The following is a 17,505-nucleotide window of genomic DNA, read 5'->3' on the forward strand; positions in this document are numbered from 1 at the left end:
CAGCGATGCATAATTACGTGCAATATGCGTCTTCGTTTTTTTATTAGTAAAACTCATTGATCAAAGTGTACTTAAAGTCTTTTCTTTATTATCATTTTAATACGGTATACTTTACGTACTGCTGATAAATCAACGTTTTTAATGATTTAATTTTCATACCTTTATATATATACATAATATACGTAATGTAAAAAAAAAAAAAAAAAAAAAAAAAAACAAGATTATATAGATAACAGCAATAAAAAAAAACCAACAAAATTAGAGTATAGAAATTCATTTATTTAGTACGTAAAAAATTCTTGATGTTAAAAAAATGAATGTGATAATATTTAATTATTCAAATATTGACTTTAAGATGTTCGAGTAGCCAAAGTGCAGCATTTATTATTTCATCAATTTCAACAGGTCCCGAGCTCAGCGGATGATTATCATCGTAAACTAGCATTCTAAATGAAAATAAATTAAGAATTAAAAGCCCTTGGTAATTTAAATGATTACGAATATACTCGTGATACATTAGTACGTACTTGGTAGTGACTCCATTTGCCTTGAGGCGATGGTACCAATGCTTGCCCTGAGATGGTGGGACTCGTAGATCATTTTTTCCAATACAAACTAACGTGGGTGCTTTGACATTGTCCGCATAAACAATTGGTGAGCACTTAAACATCATAATTGTCATTTCCTCAGCATAACACTTGGGCTCGCCAGAAAATGACTGACGATACGGTTGATTTATTACAGCTGCGCACCTGAAATAAACAATTCCGTCGTTATTTTATAAATATTTTTTTTTCTTAATTATAGATTTAAGTAATATGTATAAAAAAAAAAACTTAATGAGTCATAAAGATAAATTAGAGAATAATGTAACTATTGAATATTAGTAATCTTACACGTCATGGCCAAGCGCCATTCTTTCATCTTTAAAAAGTGCATTGCGACTGAAATACAAACCCGCGAACTAATATATTATCAAAATATAGGATAAAAAAAATAGTTGGAATTAATTAATTATAATTACCAATCAGGAATATCCGAGATGGTAAACATTGCAGCGATATCAATTACTGGATTTCTAGCTACGACTGATTTATACATATTCTGAAAATAAAATAAATTTGTTTTTTTTTATGCTCGTAGAATTAGTCGAGTCATCGTGTTTTTTACGGTTTGAAATTTAAATAAATACTTTATACTGGCCACTTAGATGAGCGACCAAAAATCCACCATGAGATCCACCGCTGAGACCAACTCTCTCAGGGTCTAGCCATGGGTATTTTTCAAGAGCTTCTTGTGTGGCTGTTACACAATCAATTACGTCAGTTGTTCCAACTCTGCCTTGGAGATACTCAACATTATCACTTCCCATGCCAGTTGAGCCTCTGTAATTAACTTGTAAAATTCCAATCCCTAAAAGAAAACTATATTGTAATATTGTAATATTATGATTGATGATGAGCCGTCACAAATTTAATAATAATTTATAATTTTATGCACCAAGTAGGGTGTAAAGAGATGCTTCCAGTGAAAATATATTGGCAAATGCTGAATGGGGTCCTCCATGAGGAACAACAATCAATGGACAAGATTTATCAGCTCCGGTTTTCGGACCAAAGTAAATGTAATTGAAATCACCTATTAAATAATTAATATTTATTGAGTATTTTAATTAACTTTGATTTTATTAATGATATACTTACGAACTTCCTCATTATTATTGTACTGATATTCATTAAATTCATACTTGATGTTACTGAAGTCAATAATTTTTATCTCAGCAGAAACTTGATTGAGTGACACTCGACTGAGATTATTATTATCAAATCGGCCTATAAATAATCTAGGATAATCAACCAATGATGTTCGAGAAAATAAAATCATGTCATTTTTAACATCTAGAATGCTCAAGCTACTTGTATCATTTTCGATTTCCGTCAATTTTTTTGTTTCTGTGAAATAATTTATTTTAATTATTAAATCAAAGGTAAGCATTAATTTAAATGATGATGTTACTCATGTCAAGAATATAAGATTGCACATTGGAGCGCTGAGGATTGCTAAAAAATAAATAACGTGAATCGGAGCTCCAGCATCGACATGGTAAAACCCGATTATACACTCCATAAAACTGTTTATTACTTTCGATAGTAATACTTTTGGGAACGACATCAATAAGAATTCTCGGCTAGGAATAACAAGATAATTTAAAATATACGCTGCTTATAAAATAATTTAATTGGTGTACCTTTTTGAGTGGATCTTTCCAAAGAATATGCATAAGTCTTTGGGCATTATGATGAAGTCCACTGAGATCTCGTTCGATCCAGACCAAATGTTTACCGTCTGGACTGAATCGGGGTGATCGAACGCAGCAATTATCATTCGAAAGTTTTTCTGAAATATATAAAAACAATAAATAAACAAATAAATGAAAAAATGAAGAAAAAATAAAAACAGTAACAGTTGAATAAATAAAGTATTTTTTAAATGAATAATAATATTTAAATACCCATTTTTCCATCCTTGAGTAAAAATATCCAGGACTCGCGATTAGTGCAAAAAATGAGACCGAGCCTTCTAGGCTCATGTTTTAATGTAATTCCTACAATAGCATCGTTAGCAGGGGTCCAAATAATTTGCCCAGGAGATAAATCATCGGGTATTCCAGGTAGATTAACGATTATATTTAAATTAGTGTCCAGCATACAAATAGTTGGAATATGTTTCCCAACCAATTGCTCGCCCCAGTCACCTTTATAAATATATTCATTTCCTTTTGTTGTTTCATCATTGTCAGATTTATCATAATTTTTTTTACTATCCAAGGATTTCTGTTTATAAAAAGGTTCAGACTTTTTAAGCTTCTTTTCGGCGATGTATATTAAATTATTTGAGTTCGAGGACCACTCGAATGACCCAAATTCACCTGCATGACATTTATGTTATTCATACTCAATAATTTACGAGCAAATATTATTATATTTATTTATTATTTATGTATTTTTAATTTACCATCACTGTAGACTTCTCCGTGGACATCGAGCGCTGATAAGTCATAATTTTTTAGTAAACACCCTTTATTCCAAATTTCAATGAATTGTTTAGCTGCGGGATCTTTATCTTTCCCAGGGACGGACCTCAAGACTGCCTTGTAATTCTCGTCCAAACTTGTCTTGGATAATAGTCTATAAATATACATTAATAATAATAATAAAAAATAATTTATATTTATAATTTATAAAAGTTATTGACACATACTCGGATGTAATGTCAAGGGGAAAAATTGATGTTACAACTTCAAAATTATCTGCTGATATAAAATAATCAATAGAATACTTTTGATTAGAAGTTCTTTCCAAATTTCTTTCAGACCAATTGCTACGAACAATTAGCTGGTTATCACCGACCCAAGTTAATTTTGCTGAACTCAATGACGGGTACTGAGCCAACGACCGATATAATTTTAATATTTTATCCACCTGACAATTAAAAACAAAACAATTTTATTAAAATATTCAATTACTCATCAGCGATAATTAAATAAAAAATACTTACTTGTGTTGATGACATTTTGCTTTTTAATTATCAGGAAAACTATTTAAAGAAACTATCTGGGATGAATTCACCTGCAGCATTAAATGTTGAGTATAGATGATTGTAATTACACGTTACATAATCTTATCAGAGATATTTTAATAAATAATAATGTACTTGAATAAATAATAATTATCAGTACATAAAAGATTAAAATCAACAGTATATTACAATTGAATAATAATGTTTATAACACAGTAATATATCGTAGTCCTGTGTACTACTTTTAAGGTTAGATGCGTGAGATATCCAGCGGAATAAAAAATACAATCAGAATTGCGATGTCATCGTCGGTCGCTATACCATATTAAATTTACAACAAAAAAAAAAACAACTAATAACAGCTGATAATAGTTTTTAATTGTACACTTTTAATTCCTTACGTAATTATAACAACAAGTGGTGATTACCTGGATAAAAAAAATAACAACAACAACAACAACAACAATAACACACAGTACAACTTAGTACGAGCTCTGGAAAATTCACTTTTTTCTACTTTCTTTATATCTGTCTACATGTAATGTGTTGTTGCCACGTTCGCTACTACAATCGTTGATCGTTGACGTGTTTGACGTCTCAAATGTGTACATCACCTGTAATACTTTTTAAGACTAAACGAGTGAATGTATGTGATATTAACAACTCTCCAGTATTTGTACTTTTATCATTATTATCATCATCATAATAATCATCTTAATTAATTGCGTTCTCGCTAAATGTTTTTTTTGGGTAAGTGCAATATCTATGTATTTTCTAATTGTCATTTTATTTATCTTCAGGTTATTTTTATCTTGAAATTTATCGTCTTATTTTTCAAAAATTTTCGATATTAAATAAAGATAATAAAACAATGGATTATTATCAGTGTACTGTTAAAAAAGTAAAAGAAGAAGAAGAAGAAGAAGAATATATAAAAAAAAAACAAAGAAAAGAAAGAGGAAGAAAAAGTATAATTTTTTTTTTATTTTATTTTTAAAAATGATTTTTTATTAACTACAAATACTATTGTTTTAACACTTAAACAATTTATAGATAGTACATATCTAGACAGAACGTGTCGCCACGATTATTGTGTAAATTGTAATTAACAATAATGTTAAATATCGATAGTGTCTATAAACATGTGCGTCAACACAAAAGTGATAACCTGGTACAGACAAATATGTTGTTGAATAATAAGAGAGTAAGTAATATCGAGTACACGCACGTACTTTTGACTCGGTATTAAAAATGATGATAATAATAATAGTAATAAATAATTAAATTAAATTAAATTAAATTAAATTAAATAAATAAAATAATAATAAATTAGGAAAGTAAAGAAGTTATTCGGAGTGGAACGGAAGCAATTACTCCTTGAGGTTTTCTTCCTTTGCAGTGATCTTTGTACATCATACGAACTTTGAAGATATCTTTTTTGCTCATGGACTTCCGCTGCCCAATTTCAACTCCCGGTTTAAGAGGCGTAATTGTTTCATTGCCATTTTGCGAGAATGCTTTTTTACTGTAGTGCATTACACTGTTGTAATCGTACTCGGTTTTATAATTAGTAACTGTACGGTTGTCATATTTATTGAAATTATGTTCTGTCCCTGGTTTTATATTTTCCCAGTTTATTTTAACAAACTCGTCGCGATCGTAGGTACTCTGTTGATGATAAAAACCAACAGCGTGTAATATTTCATGCACAATAGTTCCGTGACTAAGACAACCGGGATTTTGTAAATTTATAACTTGGCCTTTGTTTTGTTTGCCCACCGAAGACCAACAACCGGCTTGATTTCCTCGAAATATTACGTAATTCTTGTCTGTTTTATTATCATACGGATGAAAAACAAGACATGTTTTTTCGTGAAACTCATCTATGGCTCCCATTATACTCTCGACATCATCTTCATCTTTAACCAACAAAAAAATAAATAAATATATATATTGTTAGATAGAAAACTTATAAAGGAATTAATTAAGAAGAAGAAGAAGAAGAAGAAGAAGAAATAAAAGTTACCAAAATCATCTCTGTCGATATAAACAGGAATGCTACCGTTAGGCCATCGCATAGCTTCATCGACAAGGCCATTTCTTATTTTCGAGTCACTATTGGGCATTATATCACCTTCAAATAGGCCACTTAATTCCCAGACATTTTCTATGTCATCAGTACTCCATTCATTGACCCTCTTGACTGTCAATTTAACATACAATTAAATAATAAATATATATATATATATATATATATATATATATATATATATATATATATATATATATATATATATATTAATCCAGTCATTATTGTTTTAAGTAAAATATATACACCGCAATAATAAATAAAATATTTATAACAGTATCAATAATAGTATCAATAGCCTCTTAAAATTATTATTATTTATGTTTATATTTTTATTATTCAAAGTTATTCTAATGCAGAGGTCATTGTAACTATATAATATTTTTAACAATGTTGTGTTTGTTTTAAGGCCATTTAGATTTTGAAACTCATTATTATTTAAAGATGTTTATTATGACGGTGTATAGTTTAAGCGATAATAAAAATAAATGTTTATAAATAATAGAGTAAGAAAATAACGATAATGATATTAAATTTACATATTTCGTCGCTATTATAACTTGAATGATAATTCTTCCCAGAGTAGTATACTTTTGGCGGTACTGATTTACGAAGTTGCTCATCGAGTTGTAATTTACTACGGTGACTATTGAATGCAGTTACTCCGTAATTACATGTTGACGAGTTTAAAAATAATAATAAAATAATAACAATAAAACTCGTTAAAATGTTAATTAATTTCATTGTTATTTTACAGAATATATTTCACTTAAAAATATTAACTTGTTTTAAAACTGAGAACTGGACTATAAATGCTCCCTATTCGCAAAGGATTAATTTATATACATCGTGATACAATGATAGAGAACAGCAGGAATCGAAACAATGATAGTGATAACAAAATGATTATCTCAACTGGCTGTTATAAGTAATCTACAATCAGTTTTTTTATTTTTCCGTTGCTTTTGATAATAGAAAAATTTTTTTCATCTAATTTTATTTCTATTTGATTGGTAAAAAATTTCCTTGAAAATGTGAGTATTATTATTAAGTATTTTAATTGTTAATATTTTATTTACCTTCAGTTTCAAGTATATATATATACACTTGGAATATTTTTATTTATGTAATTAGGTCAAGAATAGTACATGATGTATATATAGTTGCGATAGTCACACCCGTTGTCGTTGTGTATACAAAAACATTGTGATTATGACGAGGATGGACTGCAAATTTGATGATTTAATTCTTAATTAATTCATTAATCTATATTCATTAAATATAAATGTGTATAAATTAATTTAAATCGAACAATGATCAATATCATTATCAAATAAAATGGAGATAAAAATCAGCGAAATGAGATTGAAAAATGCATTTGATTATCTTGAAAATATAATACATATCGTAAATCCGAATGAATAAGCTACTTTATAATGTTTATCGTGATTTATAATAAAAAATTGATTTATTATTTATCGTAATCGAAATTAGATTCAGTATAAATACCGATATTATAAATGATGGATAATAAAATTACGGAAAAAAAGAAGAAAAAAAAGAAAAAAAAAGGAGGTGGTCGAATTATTATTGTTATCGAAGAACCGGCGGATTGATTGCGAGGATATATAATTAATTGAATGCATCCGAAAGTTTTGAGATGGGTAAAAATAATTAATATATATGTACAAATAAAATTATACATTACAAATACATATGTATGTGTGTTATGTATGGGCGCGCGAATGACTGAGGGCAATGACCTGTAACGTTCCAGATTCCGTGTGTGGAACCTCCTCTCGTAGCCTAAATTCTAACCGCGGGCTTTTATGTGTTCCAACAGACTCACTTTGTGAATGTATCTGTGCGCAAATCGACCTGAGATAAAGGACAATGACTCGCCTGACTTGCCTGCCTGACCATTCTCTTGGCACATATATATATATATATATATATATATATATATATATATATATATATATATATATATATATATATATATATATATATATATATATATATATATATATATATATATATATATATCTATATCTATGTATATATATATTTTGTATAAGACATATAATAATGTAATAATGTATTTACACAGTTTAGCATATTCAACATCATTATACGCGGTTTGATACTAAAGTATACATTAGTTCATCTGTTATTACATCTTTCTTTACAGAAGTACGACAATTTTACGTAATTGTCTCCAAATTATTACTAAAAAAAATAATTATTGTAATTCGTTTCCACAATTTGTATTTATTATTTTGAAACCATTGTAAATACATAAATTAACATCTTAAGTTTGTGTTTGTTTGTTTAGAACTTTTTTTTTTTTTTTTTTTTTTAAATAGTCACATTTATATTTATTTTTTTTACATCGTTTTATCTATTTCGTCTTTTAATTTTGAGAGTATTTGCTTTTTTATAATTGAAATTTTATTTTTTTTTATCTTTTATAAATTTGATACTTTAGATATCAATTTGCACTAATTGATGCTACAATTAATTTGATTTGTCATTATTTATAAAAAAAAAATCATGATGCAAGTATAATTTAGTTAGGATACTTTGTTGCTTCAAGAGTTTTTTGCTTGCTCCAAGATGATCAAACTTTCAAAAGAAAATTTTTTTTTTCAATCATTTTATGTATTTTTACTTTTTATTTTGAAATTTTATAATCTTTTAAGTCTTAATAAATTAAAACTTGTAAAATTTTAAATGTTATTCGCATATATATATATATATATATATATATATATATATATATATATATATATATATATATATATATATATAAAAATTTAATAAAATTTATTATTGAGAAAAAAAATTTTTAAATTAATATAATCTACTAAAACCAAGAAAACAAATTTTTAAAAATAATTTTTTCGATTTAAGATTTTTATTTTTATATTAAGTTAATATTTTTATTTCTATTGATTTGAATCTTTGTAGAAATAATTTAAGCATATCAATCTTCGATATCAAAATAATTGTTTAAAATCTTAATTACATACAAAAAAAATTTTATTACAATCAATCATCGTACGTTTGTTAATAGATCTGTGCAAGCCACGAGCACACCAATAATAAAAAACAATAAAAAATGTATGTACTTATTTATAGTGTTTTTGTAAGTTACAAGTCAAACTTCAATTCTCTGGCATAAAAGATGGTTTATAAAATTTTTAAAATTTTGAAGCGATGTAAAAATTAAAACTAAAAATTTATTTTCTACACAGAAAACAAAGTTATTTGAATCAAGTAAATAATTTTGAAGAATTTTATCTTCTTGATTTGAGTAGAAAAATTTTTAACTTGATTCAAGAACTTTGTCTTGCTTCAAAACAATTTAACTTTTCAAAATTATTTTCTTGGTTCAAGAATTTTTCACTTGATTTAAGTTAATTTTTTTTTCTATGTAGCGTATCAAAAATTTACTGAGTACTTACAGAAGCACTGTAAATCAATGAACAAATAATAAAATTTTTCTAATCAGACTGGCTACTGAATTGCAATATTTAATAACTTGAAAATAAAAATAAGCTTAACATACAATAAATAAAAATTTTTGTCTATTGAAATTTTTGAGGATTCATCTTATTTTATGAATCTTGCATTTAAACTTCTGGAAAACCTTTCCCAAGATTGAATATAATAGTTGTTCCATCAAGTATAATCCAATTATTTATCTTTCGAACATTTATAAAAAAAATTAATTTAATTCGATAAAAAAAAATCTTGAATCAAGATAAATAATTTTTAATTTTAGAAAATAAACTTTTATAATTTTAATTCTTTAAAAATAAAAAATTTTGAAACTTTAAATAGGATTTATATATAAAAAAATTAATTTCATTTATTAAAAAAAAAAAAAAAATAAATAAAAATAATAATTTTTTTGGATCAAGAACTTTCGTGCTTAATTTAAAACAGAAAATTCTGCACACACAGAAAAAAAAAATTTCTAGAACCAAGAAAATTGTAAGAAAGACCGAAGTTATTTTGAAGCAAGAAGAAATTTTCTTGGCTTAAAAAAATTAAACTTCGTTCAAGAAATTTTCAATCTTCGTTAAGATTTTCTTGATTTAAAAAATTTACGCTTGTCTCAAGACTTTCTTTTTCAGTTAATTTTTTTATCAATGCAGAGACCCCGAAAAAAAACATAAATTTCAAAGCTCAAATTTTTGGAGTTGATTTTTCAAAAAATCTTAAAACCCATCAACAAATGAATGAAGTATAATTATAAAGCAATAAATCGAAAAAAAAATCTCCTGTAATAAAATAAAAAAGCTCTTATCTGAATAATATCAACACTAGCAGCGAGTGTTTATCTGTCATAGGATATTGCATAGTACTATATATATATATGTAAGAAGGATTAGGAGAATAGTTATAATTTTAGTATTGTGGGCACGCGACTTACACACATGCACTTTTATTAATGGTGGTTGGCGCGCAGTCAATTGAGAACGTGCGCGCGCGGTTATATACAACTTGGGCCGTTATCTGTAGCGGACTTGCTCGATCACGTTTTTATTTATGGAACACACACCTCGACGAGTGGTAGCTGGTGACTTGGCCCAGCATTAAGGTCTCTGAAGATACTATATACCGAGTACGGGTGCGAGTGCACAAGTATAAAGACAAGCAGAAGCAGAAGCAGAAGTCAAAGCAGAAAGAGAATTGCTGCACGAATAGCCATGGGTATAATATCACATATATATAGATATATTTAATACATAAAAGTCGACATGAACGACAAGAAGCATGGCACGTACACATCGGGCATCTCATATGTACCCTATACTCTTGCCATATATATATATATATATATATATATATATATATATATATATATATATATATATATATATATATATATATCTGAGTACAAAACGCTCGAGGCTTCAGCGGTCATGCACCTGTGAGAGTGAAAGTGTCTCTTGCTATATATGCCGCATACTCAACAGCAGCCTGTACAACTCCTCACACGCATATATATATAAATATAATGAGTGCGTACCACTGCGGTACCACCGGCTGCCACGTCTTATTCATCCGTTCATTCACTCTAAATTCATTATTATTTTTTAGATTCTTTACTTATATGACTCGTATGCCTGCATGATAATTATTATTACTTAATTGTTTGGTTACACGCTCGGTCAAGTAGATTATTTAGATTTTTTATCTAAACAGACATTTATTATAATATTTTTATTACATATTTGAATAAACTCATTTATTTAATTACTTTTAAAAGTAATAATTTTTTACTTCGCATTTTATTAATTACACAGCTATTTATTCAACGATTCATTTGTTTAAATTGTAAATCAATGAAACGAATGTCCTGAAATAATTTATACCTTTTGTTTAAATAATTTAAATAATTACACGATCAAAGCTTTTCACCTCACCTGTACAGTACTTACGAACAAAGGAGAAAATTTTTAGTAAACATATACGTATATATATATGTATTTTTAAAACTTTTGCGGTATCAATAGCACATCAAACATGAGAAAGCCCTGACTTTCGAGTACATTGACCCCTGGCATCATGTCGCGTCCTCAACTCAAACCCAATAGAGCTATAACATTCATCTTAATCCTTTCTATAATATACATATATATCTTACTGTTCCCTTTTCACCAATTCACTGGCATATGTACATATTTAATGTTAATTTACCAGAAACTTTCTTATATGCCTGGTAGGCCTAAATAAACGTTATTTCTTCGATCGTTCTATCATATTTGTCGTTGTCTTTTTGTTAAACATTTTTACCGAAAGTTTAATAGATAAATGTCTAATTAGCGCTCCAACAAACTCGAAACTTTTTTATCTAGAACAAATTCATTACGATATACTTTGTTCGATTCTATTGAACGAGGAAACAAATAAAAAATAATATCAGATGATTGAATTTTACGTGGAAAAGAGAGCAATTGAAAAATTATATTTCGTGGTAGTTATAAGAGATTCTGCGAATGCTAAATTAGAAAAATTACCGTTTCAAATAACACTTATTTTTTTCTTTTTTTAATATCATTCTCGATAGGGATTTCAACAGAGTTAATGGGATTTTTAGTTTGTTATTTTAAATCTGAATTTTTTTTTATTTTATTATTTATATTTTAGAGTGAATAGATAAGTACGGTAATTAGTTTCAATAATTTTAAAAGAGTAAACTTTTATTTTTTTTTAATTTTTAAATAAATATTTTGTATAAAAAATATTATAAATTGACAGTTGAAAAATGATTTCATTAAATTTTTTGTTCTTTATTGCTGGTAATTTTAAATTTGATTAAAAAAATTATAATTTAAAAAAAATGACAGTTTCAGTTTGAAAATTTAAGTTTTTTAAAAATCTGTAAAAAGTAAATTTAAAAACTGTAAAGTTACATTCGTAGCTGTAAAAATTAGTATCTAAGATTTTATTTTAAACTTTAATTTTTTTTCAGTTTTTTGTTCGGAGCTTCTTTTATTACTGTAATTTTTTTTACTGCTCTTTTTTTCATGCAGTTTTTAAGATTTTTTTTTTTTAAATTAATTACGATAAAAAAAAATATTAATGAAAAACCAAAAATTGTCTAATGGCTAGTGATTTCAGTAAAATTATAAACAATTTAATTTTTAAAATAAATTTTTTCTACTGCTCTTTTTTCATGCAGTTTTTAAGATTTTTGTTTTTTTTTTTTTAAATTAATTACGATACAAAAAAAAAAAAAAAAACAAAAATTGTCTAATGGCTGGTGATTTCAGTAAACAATAGAATTTAAAAAATAAATTTATTGATTTTGACAAAATATTGTATCAAACTTAATCAGCCAGTAGTTAGTAAAATGTTAAAAAAATAAAAAAGTGGTCACAAACGGTACTTCTACCCCGTCTATACCAATAAATAAATAGCAATAACTATTTGAAAAATACCGTATCTATATTGATGTTATTTTGAATTATTGCCAGTTGAATGGTTAGTATTTATTTATTTTAAAATTAATTGGCAGTCGACTGTGAGTCATATAACGTCTGATGACTCGAAAGTAGCCTTCGAATATATATACCAGAGGTCGTAGAAACAGACGAAATTCAAATGCGGCTAATAAATAACCGTATCCTTTTAAAAGTAATGTCTATTTTTAAATGTTCGCGAAATAGATGTAATGTCCGGTTCTTATACCGAGAAGACGGGCCAGTGATATTTGCACCTGAGATTATTTGGGTGTCGGGTGTTGGGTGTTGAATGTGTGTGCATGTATATCGAAAAGTAACAGCGAGAGCTCTCTGTATCGTATGTATCGTATATTGTACATAAACCAGTAGTGTAGGTAAGGAGCAGTACAGTAAACAGCATACAGCATACAGAATACAACATAAGCAAGAGCAATAGGAGGAGCACCGGCCTGCCCGCAGAAATTGTAATAAGAAGAGAAAGGGGAAGGGCGCCAGTGGAGGTGGACGCCACCGTCGTATCGAGTTCATTGAACTCCTACCTACAGAGCCTACAGAGCCTGCAAATCTTGAGCCTACAGAGTTAAGTGTTGAAGGGAGCAAACGCCGATCGGCGATCAACTGCAATTTACCTGTCTACGCAAGTGAAAAGGTGCCGATCGTCGCACGTCGACCTAATTTATCATACATTAATAATAATAATCATTATTATTATTATTTTTATAGTTACAATATTAATCATAAACATCTGTGTACATTAATCTATCTGCTTATAATTTGAGCGAACAATTAAATTAACAATTAATTAAACATACTCTCAACAAATTAACAGATTAATGTGTTTACTCATGAGTAGTTACTACTACTACTACTACTACTACTACTACTACTACTACTACTACTATAATTATAATTATAATTATCGTAGTGATATAAATATATCCAGTTATTTTTTACTTAAATTTAAATTATCTGGCTTGAAATTTTTAAATTCTATAGGTTGGTTACCGTTTATCCGTTTAACCGATATAGCGGATAGATAAAAATATTCAATTGTTACCGATTTTACAAAGTTGGTATGTAAAATACGAAAATTATAATAAAATATGCGAACAAACTCTGGTAAGATTTAAGCGATATTAATATAAGCGAAACTGGGTTATCAGAACGCAGCTTGCCTTGCGGACCGGTTCTTCGTTGCCTTGGTAATTTTTTTTTTTTTTTTACATTTTTATTTAAGCGATGATACAGACTTTGATAAACCATTCTCCTACGAGTTAATATTTTTTATATTATTTATTTTATTAAACAAACTATTTTTTACAACAGAGCTATCATTTGTTCTACTGCTAAAAGTCATAAGTCATAACGAATTTCTAGGTCTCATCTGATATCATGCACACCGTACACACCGTACATACCGTACACAGCTGTATTAACTCCGTCATAGAAAGTTTAATTATTAACATACATACTTGTTTATTTTTATTAAGTAAAACCAATATGTTGATGTAGATGGAGATGTAGATGATGATAGAGGCGAGTGTCTAAAAAATAATAAATAAAAAATGAAAAAAATTGATGGTGTGTATGTTGGTGTGCTCAGTATTATATTGGTGATGCACATCATCACCGTCACGTATGTGATACGGTATCGTCAGGTTTGAAAGAGAGAAAGAGAAAGATTAAGATAAAGAAAGATGATTGGATTATTTTCATTCCATATATACAGAGAGAGTGGTTATTTATGTAGCATGTAGTATGGTCCCTCTTACGACTCCTGAACACCGTCCCGACAAGTAGTAACATTTCGTCGGTCAACGTTGAGATATTAAGTATCCCCGGGCTAAGAACACGATCACGCTTAGGTCACTGACAGCGCGGCTATCGCCATATCGCCGTTGTTGCTGTCGTGCGTTTCTCCACCTTGCAAGGACACGAACTTGCAGCACCAGCACCAGCAACATCGTAGTCACACACCACTGGCTGCACATGAGAAAAGACGACCGCGAGGGTTCCTGGAGAGGGAGAAGGTTCTTGAACCCTCTGGCATGTTCTTCTGCATTATAATGACAACATTGACCAAACATTTACCAATAACCAGACATAAACTTTATAAACGATTTTTTTTTTTTTTTTATACTAATTATTATTGATTATTGACACTTGGAAATTTTTAAACTAATTATTCCGACAATGTTGTAAAGAAAAAGAAAAGGGCCCCGGTGAACGGTGTGAAATATTTATTTAAAGAGCTCAATGTTGACTCGTTATTGTACGCTTGTATGTAAAGTGAAAATAAATTTTTTTCGACTGGAAGGAGACTATTTCATTGCATATCAATACATCGATGTGCCAGTATACAGAGAAATCGGCATACAAGTAAACCCACCAAGACTTTCAGATCATCTGCGGTGTGCATCTCTTTGCACGTAATGCACCCTGCCTACATAATTACCCTTGTTAGTTATTTATTTATTCTATTCATCTGTTATATAGCGGGAATTACTTCATTTTTAATTGATAATTTTATCAAACATTCGAAAACTTTTTAATTTCGAAAGTTTTTACAATTTACTTGTTGTAACACCGTATTATATTTTAGGTAAATCTATTAAAAATTATAGATATATATTTTTCATGATGCAACATTATTCTAGTCAACTTTAAAGTTTGATAAAAAGCGTATAAATTATGATAATAAAATAGTCAATATTTTACAAACATTTAAACTAATTTTTTTAAATTTTTATTTCAATTAAGATAAATGCAATAGTTTAGATTTCTAAAAAATTTACTCAAAAATAGTTTTTACACAGTAAAAAATTTTGTGTTAAATATTTAACACTTCTATGTGTAAATTTAAAATTTATTGTGTTAAATTAATACAAAAAAGTGTTAATATTTAACACAAAATTTTTTTACGCATTGACACAAAAGTTTTAGTAAGTAATTTTTTATCTAGAACAACAAGTCAAAATAAAAATTGAAGCTTGTTTAATGAGCTATTAGATATATTTTACAGAAATTTAATAAGTCACAGCACTTAGAAGTTATTTAAAAAATAATCAGTTAAGGAAAAAAAAAATTAATTTGAATCAAGAAAATTTTTCATCTTGATTAAAGGCAATAAAATTCAAAATTATTTTCTTGGTTTAAAAATTTTTCTCTTAATTAAACTTAATTGTTTTTGTTGGATTATCTGAGCAAAAATAAATCCCAGTTATAAAACTTTTAGTTTTATATTTTAGATATTTTTTGTACTAAGGTTTTCTGTGCTAAGGTTTGTGTTTTGTGATAATTTTTAATTGTTATTATTTCTGATTTATTTAAACAATTTGACTAATTTTTAAACTTGACCTCGAGAATTATCTAAAGAATAATTATGTTCAATTTCATTGAGATTTGTTAATTAATTATGAAAGTTAGCATCATGATAAGTCGTGTTATAAATTGTGTATTTTTAAAATTAGCGCGAAAAGTTAAATTGAAAAATAAAAAAATTTTTTTTTAAATTCTTCATGAGTACAAATGCAATAGTTAGATTTTTCTAAAAAGTACTAAAATTAATTAAAGATATTAATAAATTCGAGACAATGATTCACAGATTTAATAAGTGTCGGACTTGGCATTCATTTATACTACTTGCATTCAGTAATTACTCTAATATACACATTATCAATATTTATGCGGACATAATTCATAACAACAACTAAATTACGACGGTGTAAGTGATAAAATGGATAAATTATGTTAATATAATATTTCAATTTATAAATTAATAAATAATATATTAAAAAAACTGAAAGGATTTATTAAACGGAGCGTGATGAGAATAATAATAATAATAATAATGTCTCGAGTGTTATTTTAGATAGAATTATTGAAGAGGATCAGGTTTCGTAATTTATTTAAAAGGCCCATGAACCATACCTTGTGTGATAATAATAAAAATAATCCAGTGGATCGCTCGTGCCCTTCTCAGGCGCGCGCGCGCGCACGGAAGCGTAAGCGGACCGAAAGTGAAAGCAACATTGAACCTTTTTAATATGTAGACACATAAAGGTAGAGATATGAAGAAAAAAAAAAATAAAAAATAAACAAAAATTAACAGAAAAAAAAAATAAAAAAAATAAATAAAACAGAGCATGTATGGGTTGAGCGGTGCTAATTTATTCGGATCGTTCCGACAAAAGTAAATAGATATTATTTAATGAATTAATGATAGTAATGAGCAATGAATAATAATGAAATGATATATCGATGATCGATTTAATTAGATATGTTCGTATTTATTTAGCGATTGTTGGGACTACGCGTAATTCAATGAATTATTTTAATTTAAAAAGTTTAACATCGACATTATTGAATATATAGACATTCCAATTCCAATAAGATGTATATATAGCTGTGTGTTACTTAAAAGTATGCGAAGATAGTATATGCATATGTATAGGTATAGAGATACGACCGGCCTCGAACTCACCAATACACCAGAGAGTCCATATAATCTCTTAGTTTCAAACGACATAACACGATCGTCGCGGCTTTTATACACATCACCACATATATTTACACACATTACACATATTTACACACATTTACACACATGCCAATGCTTTTCATTATTTTCGTATTAATATATTAATAATTCAACGATTTTTTCAATAAAATTTTTTATATTTATGTTTTTATTTTTATATTCTTCATCGCAAGGTGTTTTTTTATCCTGTTTTTATTTTTTTTAGCACATATTTATGAGTATGATGTAAGAGGAAAATTCATTCACCTCTATTAGAAGTGCGCAGTTGATCTTGCGGCGTATATTAGATTACGAAAGATTTACGTGAACCTTGATAG

General features: G+C 27.7%; 3 protein-coding genes across 5 annotated transcripts in view; 1 reads left to right on the forward strand and 2 right to left on the reverse strand.

Moving 5' to 3' along the window:
- Nucleotides 1-258: 258 nt before the first annotated feature.
- LOC141529651 (acylamino-acid-releasing enzyme) lies at nucleotides 259-4,145 on the reverse strand. Of its 2 annotated transcripts, XM_074246295.1 has the most exons (14): nucleotides 4,008-4,145; nucleotides 3,559-3,629; nucleotides 3,262-3,482; nucleotides 3,016-3,188; nucleotides 2,513-2,929; nucleotides 2,249-2,397; nucleotides 2,017-2,188; nucleotides 1,704-1,952; nucleotides 1,501-1,638; nucleotides 1,193-1,413; nucleotides 1,025-1,104; nucleotides 897-944; nucleotides 528-752; nucleotides 259-446 (listed from the first exon to the last, which is right to left on the reverse strand). In XM_074246295.1, exons 2-14 carry the CDS (start codon nucleotides 3,571-3,573, stop codon nucleotides 338-340), a joined length of 2,217 nt encoding a protein of 738 aa, XP_074102396.1. In that variant the 5' UTR covers nucleotides 3,574-3,629; nucleotides 4,008-4,145; the 3' UTR covers nucleotides 259-337. The 2 variants fall into 2 exon arrangements, with proteins under 2 accessions (XP_074102396.1, XP_074102397.1); XM_074246296.1 differs by lacking the exons at nucleotides 897-944; nucleotides 4,008-4,145 and having other exon boundaries at nucleotides 3,559-3,697.
- Nucleotides 4,146-4,203: 58 nt separating this feature from the next.
- LOC141529652 (uncharacterized) overlaps nucleotides 4,204-17,505 on the forward strand; it is a 43,444-nt gene continuing 30,142 nt past the window's right edge. For both annotated transcript variants that reach the window (XM_074246298.1, XM_074246299.1), the window contains exon 1: nucleotides 4,204-4,329. The gene's annotated coding sequence lies outside the window, so the exon portion shown is untranslated. The remainder of the gene's footprint in view (nucleotides 4,330-17,505) is intronic.
- On the reverse strand, nucleotides 4,551-6,515 carry LOC141529658 (seminal metalloprotease 1). Its single transcript, XM_074246307.1, has 3 exons — nucleotides 6,208-6,515; nucleotides 5,606-5,782; nucleotides 4,551-5,498 (listed from the first exon to the last, which is right to left on the reverse strand). The coding sequence occupies exons 1-3, from the start codon at nucleotides 6,410-6,412 to the stop codon at nucleotides 4,909-4,911; spliced, it is 972 nt and encodes a 323-aa protein (XP_074102408.1). The 5' UTR covers nucleotides 6,413-6,515; the 3' UTR covers nucleotides 4,551-4,908.

The sequence above is a fragment of the Cotesia typhae genome, unplaced genomic scaffold (assembly GCF_013202065.1).
Source record: "Cotesia typhae breed Kobodo isofemale line unplaced genomic scaffold, CoteBio_Ctyphae contig_48, whole genome shotgun sequence".
Classification (NCBI taxonomy): Eukaryota; Metazoa; Arthropoda; class Insecta; order Hymenoptera; family Braconidae; genus Cotesia; species Cotesia typhae.

What these genes read in the sequence shown, in the direction of transcription:
- LOC141529651 (XM_074246295.1), bottom strand. An exon ending in ACTCAAGGATGGAAAAATGG is followed by an intron (nt 2,398 to 2,512) that starts GTATTTAAATAT and finishes TATATATTTCAG; the next exon opens with AAAAACTTTCGAATGATAAT. An exon ending in GCAAATGGAGTCACTACCAA is followed by an intron (nt 447 to 527) that starts GTACGTACTAAT and finishes ATTTTCATTTAG; the next exon opens with AATGCTAGTTTACGATGATA.
- LOC141529658 (XM_074246307.1), bottom strand. Translation starts at nt 6,412, where the DNA reads ATGAAATTAATTAACATTTTAACGAGTTTTATTGTTATTATTTTATTA. An exon ending in TTATAATAGCGACGAAATAT is followed by an intron (nt 5,783 to 6,207) that starts GTAAATTTAATA and finishes TTAAATTGACAG; the next exon opens with TCAAGAGGGTCAATGAATGG. An exon ending in TATCGACAGAGATGATTTTG is followed by an intron (nt 5,499 to 5,605) that starts GTAACTTTTATT and finishes TGTTGGTTAAAG; the next exon opens with ATGAAGATGATGTCGAGAGT.